Source organism: Malus sylvestris, chromosome 12 (genome assembly GCF_916048215.2).
Source record: "Malus sylvestris chromosome 12, drMalSylv7.2, whole genome shotgun sequence".
NCBI classification, from domain to species: Eukaryota; Viridiplantae; Streptophyta; class Magnoliopsida; order Rosales; family Rosaceae; genus Malus; species Malus sylvestris.
In genome coordinates, this window is record NC_062271.1 from 18,455,205 (window position 1) to 18,462,201 (window position 6,997).

Consider the following 6,997-nt stretch of genomic DNA (forward strand, 5'->3'; position numbering starts at 1 on the left):
GTTGCTGTCTTTGCTGATGTATTCATATGGTTGCCCAGGGTTAAATGAGATTTGTGGTTTGGGGCTGGCCCCAGCAGAAAATAATTTCCCGATTTGAAATTGGGTCATTCTAACTTGGTGGTGACTTCTTGTTACTTGATGCATTGTTTTTTTTTTCTTTAGTTACTTTGTTCAGTGCATAAGATTACAATATTTGCCTCCGGAGGCATGTGAAAATTGAAACATGTTTTTTGCTTGTGCATGAATTATCAGAAGATTGACTTATTGTAACCTGGAAATTGATTAACCAGATATACAGCAGCTTAAAGGTTAAGGTTTATTCTCATGAATATCAAAATTTATGTTACAATGCACAACTGATGATATCTAGCTCAGTAACATCGACCGTCTTCATGTACAGTGACCCTGTTGGAAAGCTTATCAAGCTTTAGTTTTCACTGTATTGGTGCAAGGCGCGTGCCATTTACTTTCTACTGTCTCAACTCCTTTCTGATTTCTCAAATGTGAATTCCGCTCAGTGAAATCTGAAATTTTTCGATGGTGTGGTGGTGGTGAGGATTTTCTTCCTCTTAGTTGTTGAATGGATGCATTTTGCTCTTTAGACAATACATTCTATCCTGTGGTGATCTGCTGATTTCTGATGCTGGGAAAATGTTGTGAATTGATGATGCATCTGTGGTTAGTGTTAGGCTCGTTCTGACAGTTTGCTCTCCCATTGTTTACAATGTTATCTTTTGTTATTGTATTAAGTTTAGGAGTTATGATATGTGCAAGTGCAACAGGCACCCACTTGTTTTGCTAAACGATGGAGGGTAATTGAAACATTCAGTTCAGGATTCATGAATTCCATTAATAACAGTTCTTGCTTAAAGTTTCACCTCTGTAAAATTTCTCTCTGTGTAAGCTTTTGGTTTCTATTCAGGTTGTAGTTCTTAAAGTGAGCTTTTCTTCATGTTTGTTTTCTGCCCTCTGTCAATATGGTGTGCAGGTGTTCTACTCTGAGAATCCTGAAGTGGAGAAACATGGACCAAATTTGTCTCGTGTCAGAAAATAGTCTGTTCTTCTGCTCACAAGAATTTTTGGTTGTGGGTGAATTTTCTCATGACCATTGTTGATCTTCTTATCTTCAAGTAAACCAGTTAATAGTAACATATGACTTCGCCTGTTAATACATGCAAAGATTTGACGGAACAGTGATCCATCTGTTGGCGTAGCAAGCATTAGGGAGCACGGTTGTGACATTGGTTTGCAATGTAAGGTCAGCAGTTTTCTTCTGTCAAATGATTTAATGATTAGCCCATTTCAGGTGTTGAACGAAACATAGATTACCATGCTCGCCATTTGGAGGCATGCATTCATACGTGTTCCTCACAGCGTGTATATTAGCACATCAATGTGTTGCCGGGAAAGTGATTACATATGGAGATATCTACACTGCCTCAACGTGATCAAGGTGAAGGTTTATTTGCATGAATATCAAAATTCACGTTACAGTTGTACTACTCATGATGTCTAGCACCGAGTGTCTTCATGTACAGTGACATTGGGAAGCTTATGAGATCAGGCTTTAGGTTTGATTGTAATGTTGCAAGTTGTATGCCATTTACTTCCTAATTTCTCAGCTCCTTTCTGTTTTCTCAAATGTGAGTGCCGCCGAGTGAATTTGAATCTCATGTTGAATTATCGAACCAGAAGCGCCTAAAGCATTGCTCTCGGCGTTAGGTCCATGAGCACTAATCTCCTCCTTCTGACCCTCCATGTTTGTACCTTGCTGAGACCAAGTCAAATTGTCTTGGTGATGAAACGGTGAGTCTGAACCTTCGTTATCAAAATAAGGCATTCTTGGTGATGTCTGAATGCTGTCAATGTCTTGTTCATATTTATAGTTGCGTAGTAGATGAACAGGGGACATGGAGTGCAAAGGAGTGCCTGGTGCACTGGCTGGACTTGCATTCTTGTGTTTTACGTGCTTCTTCGCTGCGATGTGCCATTTTTTGAGTGCAGTCGCCACTCTCTCGTTGAAGATTACAGGCTTCATAGTTGAACCCATCTGTTTGTACACAGAAATGTACGGTTAATTAGAACTTAATATTTCTTAATTTTTTTAGCATCTAATTTTGCATCATGGCCGCTTAATTACCTGTGTTACCAATGCATAAAGAGGAAGAGTTACATAGCTGCACAGAATTTGTATGATCACCCTGCAGTAAATAACCAATGAATGGATTTGTTAAGTTAAATTCTCACAGTAAATAAGTTTATCTGCAAGATTTGAGTGAACAAAAAAAATGTAGAAATAATTTGAGCTTACCCCATTGATATTCTTAAAACGACATCTTCCAACTTCTCATGGAAGCAAGACTTCAAGCCAAATTCATACTGTAAAAAGGTAAAAATGTAAGCCGCCTTTTTCTGACCGTGGCTCGTGAAAGTAAATATGGGTTTACAGTTTTACTTACCCAAGTCCATGCAAAGAAAGCAAGTGCAAAAGCATTCTACATACGAGGACAAAATGCGTTATAATATACAAACATACGAGTGTTAGCAAAATTTACAAGACAAAGAACGCAACAAATGCATGTACGGTAGTGACTTTTGCACTTTCTTTTTGCCTTTGCGAGCCAAATTGTATATTTTACAATTTACTTCAACTCGCGGAAGAAGCAGAGGCTTAACACGAAAGTGTATAAATCACTAAATCCAATTGGAAAGAAAGTGAATTACCTGAAAGAGAACAAAGTGGATGATATAAAGCAGGAGTCGGGGGTTGTTGAACCAGAAGAGATGGTCACCAGGCTCAACCAGTGGGGTTCCCCTAACCACTTCACCTCTTTCTGATAATTTGAGCCCCATCTTTGTTATTATAACTTGCAGCTTTGTCCCTACCATTAAGATCATCTGCACAATCAAAGCGATTAGGACAAAATCAGGTACAAATAATATCCAAGTTGTTGGGACGTTAGAATTTGAGGAAAATGATTGAACGGTGGGGATTGGCGCTTACAACTAGGGGAACAAATGGAAGCCACAGATAAGAGCGTGAGCCTGCAAACAACAAAAACACATTATTAAGGAAATCATTAGGGACGTCATCTCGGTGTAACTAAGAGTGAAACCATTATTAAAAAAAAAAGAAAAAAAAAAAACAGGTTAGCAAGTAAAGGGAAGCTTACCGTGGGTGTTTGACATGAGGATTAATACAGCAAATAACCAAACAGTTGGGCTGCAAGTGTGGAAAGTTGTTGTTAATCTCAGACGATATTTTTGAAAGATGGAAGTATTTAGTCATGCATATTATACTATAACGGTAGCATAAAGCATGCTAATTTGTTTCGTAGTGCCTTTTAAAGAGTTAAAAATGCTTTTAAACCGCTATAAGCTCTTCGGTCCTTAAAAAAACAAAATGCCGCATAACGTTTTGTTGAATGTTTTGATTTTATCTTAATAAAATATGTTGTGCTTCTCTGCAAAATGTTTAACGATTTGAGCAGAAGTGTTTCCTACGGAATTACCCCAAGCCCTAACTTCCTAATAGTTAGGTGATTAATGGATCGGCTTGAAATGGTAATTATGCCTAGCACTAGTGACCCACCTGATCCCTACGACAACCTTGAAATCCTCTTCAAGTGACCTGTTAATGTACTTCTGGAAGTCAAACTTAGTTTGACTTTGAGGAGCCAAATGTGCCTACAAACCACGAACCAAAAGCTTACTTTAATTTCATGCGGAAAGAAATAATGAAAATTGTAAATTTAGTAAGAGACTTACTGCAATAAACCCATGTCGCAGAGTCAAGTAATCAACTTTGGGCACAGATCTTACAAACTGTCTGAAGAAGCAAACCTGCAATTAAAAGTTAGTATTGGACATCAAATTAAGAGATTTTCATTCAGAAATACACACAACAGTTAAAAAGGTAGAATCTGAGAGACGTTAAACTGACAAAAACTGTCTAGGAATCGCGTTTAGTGCCCCCTTTTGTTGACGTCGTAGTATTCCTCAAATTTTAGCTTTGACACATATTTATCAAACAAATTTACATATATAGATTATGGAATTTTCAACTCTTACAATCCATAAGCTAATGGGAGAACGGCTCCAAAAGCTCAAGTGTCTTCTCCCAAAGGATGTGTCTCTGGCAAATCTGAATCTTTCCGGGTCTACAGCATAAATAAACTAATTATAATAAACAAAAATTAACAATTTATACAAGTAACTAATCAAGTAGTAAAATTTGGTCAGAAATAATGGGATTACTGGTTGCTGGTCAAACATCAAAAAATAAAATTACGTGTGAAAGCGGGAGGTAGCATACCATGTGAGAATTGGTAGGCAGCTGTTTTTGTTTCCAGTTCCCATGTTTTCCATTTTCTCATCTGCGTCCCATCCCATCCCAAACATATGAAATTATTCATTGAGAGAGAGAGAGAGAGAGAGAGAGAGAGAGAGAGAGAGATACCTTTGCTCTGCCCAAAACTAGGGTTGTTATGCAGTAAAGCACGTGGAAGACAGCTAGCACAAAGATGAGTATGTGAAGCTGGTGGATCCCATAATATGACACAAATGGAACTTTGTTCTGCAGAAAAAAAAATTACAACATATACTTTGTTGATATAAAGGAAAAACAAAAAATTACCATAGACTAACTTCATGGTTAATTTGCATGAAATAAAGATATGCGTGCATACTTGGTCCTATATTGACATTTTCATTCCAACTCTAGTTTTCCCTATAAATTATTTGTTCAAGTAATATATTTGCTTGACCACCTTGTCGTAATATTCTAAATCAGGCATTACGATAAGGAATATTATTCTAAATCGACATTTTGACAGAATAACATGAAAAACTTTATTTTGATCTGAAATGTGAAAAACTCTTTAGCAACACAATCTAACAAGAGATGCCAGTTCAGTTGAAAATAAAAGGTTTAGGGTAAATTTAGAATTCTTTACAATCTCAAAAATTCTCAAATACAACTTCAATACTTTATTTTTTTTTTTTTTTTGAGGTATCATAGGAGCAATACAAGGAAATAAATCTAAACAATCATTTGTCAACAAGACAAGCAAACCTAGACCAAATCAAATCATAGATAATAGAAAATCACTAATTAAATCAAATCCTAAAATATTTTCTTTTTTATTATATTCGCTTGTTTTATTTTATAAAACCAAAAGCATGGACAATTAATTTAATGTACCTTGGCAGCACATTTGTCATATCCATCAGCTGCTAAAACACGTCGGCCACCCCCACTGGAATCCAAGGCTGAGAGAAGCCTTCTGCGGGCGTTGTCATCTGAAACACTACTCTTATCTTCGTTCTTGTCTGATTTGACCTCTTGCTTCTTACTGCATGGATGCCAAGTTGCTCCAACAGCCTTCGATATACAAATATTTGAAATGGGGCCTTGTCCTACTGTTAGAAGCAAGGATAGGAACCCTAATAGCATAAGCTCCGACTTGATCTTCTCAAGTGCTTCATAGAGAGCTCTTTTGTTTCTCTTTTTCAACCACTGCAGAGAGGGCAATTAAGATTTAATAAGAAAATCTCATTTCCCATTCATGATTAAGGGCTCCGAATGATCAAATTAAGTAGGCTAATTACTCACCTTTCCAATTAAATGAATGAAATATTCGATGAGGATTGAAATCAAAACCAAAACGAAACAAACAACGGCAACTGCCCAAGTTGGTGTTTGCTCCAAAGATCTTCCTTTTTTTCCTCCTGCCATGCTTTAATTGAAACCCTAATTTCCTCACTACCAAATAATGCTATTGCACTAAGAAGTTAATAATGGTATTTATGAACTTTTAATTAGCTAGCTAGCTAGTAAGCAAATAGATAAGTATATATATATAGACTCTTATAGATAAGTATATATACACATCATGAAGAGAGAGCCAAAAGGAGAAGACTTGGTGTTTCAAACTTAAAACAGGGGTGGCGTGGGATATAAGATGTGGATGACTATAGACTTTGACTGCGTATTAACAAAAATGGATAAAGAATAGTGTAAAGAGAAGACCATTGATTGGAACTTAATTAGTGGAGATGGGTTTTATTCACTTATACGTTGATATCTTCCTAAGCATATTGTATTTGACTCCAAGAAAATATTCTTTGACCACGCACACGGTAAGGCTGTTAACGTTGCTGGTAGAGAAATTTCGTGTGGACCGAGTACATTTGCAACTTAAATTTTGTATGGACCGAGTACATTTGCAACTTAGTGTGATTTTTTTACGTGTTTTAATATTGTTGCACGACATAGTTTGATATGTTAAAATATATTAATAAAGAAAAAAATATATATAAGTACTATAATTTGAGTATATTGTTACACCTTATAACTAGCATTATTATGAACCTATTGAAAAATTACTCACTCAAAACACATAGTCATAACCTGATAATTGAGATAAAATAAAGCAGAAAAGAAAAACAAAAATAGTAGATTGCTTGTATTAAGGTGCTACGTTCTTCCACATTACACCGTTTTTTTTCTTCATGTGAACATAAATACATCATAATCGTATTCTGATAGGCCCTTAATTAAAATATGTTTGCAGAACCATTGTAATTTTTTATATATGCCGGTTTCCAACCGTGGCCATTGATCTGCTTGCAAACTCCATAGCGAATGGGGCCAGTTCTGGATGAAAACCAAACGTCGTATTATTTTCCATGTAATTAATTCATTATATATGCCAGTTTCCAACAGTGGCCTTTGATCTGCTTGCAAATTCCATAGCTAATGGGGGCCAGTTCTAGATGAAAACCAAACATCGTAATATTTTCCATGTAATAAATTTATATTTCTCAACTCCTATCTATGTCCATGTGATAATTAAAAGACACAGAATGCTGACTAGATAATATTGTATTCCAGGATGGAATTTAACGTATAGTGTAGGCAAGTTGTGTAGCAATACAGTCTCCATTATTTCTTAATTTAGAATGACTCCAATGAGACATTATTCAGATTCAGATA

The 6,997-nt window shown here is 36.1% G+C and overlaps 1 protein-coding gene across 1 annotated transcript; it reads right to left on the minus strand.

Annotated features, from left to right (window-relative positions):
* Nucleotides 1–1,445: 1,445 nt before the first annotated feature.
* LOC126593333 (MLO-like protein 6) lies at nucleotides 1,446–5,859 on the minus strand. Its single transcript, XM_050259371.1, has 14 exons — nucleotides 5,615–5,859; nucleotides 5,204–5,518; nucleotides 4,460–4,576; nucleotides 4,316–4,376; nucleotides 4,072–4,160; nucleotides 3,769–3,843; nucleotides 3,593–3,687; nucleotides 3,174–3,223; nucleotides 3,005–3,045; nucleotides 2,725–2,898; nucleotides 2,460–2,495; nucleotides 2,312–2,379; nucleotides 2,141–2,201; nucleotides 1,446–2,050 (listed from the first exon to the last, which is right to left on the minus strand). Exons 1-14 carry the CDS (start codon nucleotides 5,735–5,737, stop codon nucleotides 1,619–1,621), a joined length of 1,737 nt encoding a protein of 578 aa, XP_050115328.1. The 5' UTR covers nucleotides 5,738–5,859; the 3' UTR covers nucleotides 1,446–1,618.
* Between the last annotated feature and the right edge of the window lie 1,138 nt (nucleotides 5,860–6,997).

Excerpts from the sequence above, each read along its gene's own strand:
- LOC126593333 (XM_050259371.1), bottom strand. The coding sequence starts at position 5,737 with ATGGCAGGAGGAAAAAAAGGAAGATCTTTGGAGCAAACACCAACTTGG. Across the intron at positions 4,377-4,459 it reads TAGTTTTGGGCAGAGCAAAG|ATGAGAAAATGGAAAACATG; the intron begins GTATCTCTCTCT and ends GATGGGACGCAG. Across the intron at positions 2,380-2,459 it reads CTTTCTTTGCATGGACTTGG|TATGAATTTGGCTTGAAGTC; the intron begins GTAAGTAAAACT and ends ACCTTTTTACAG.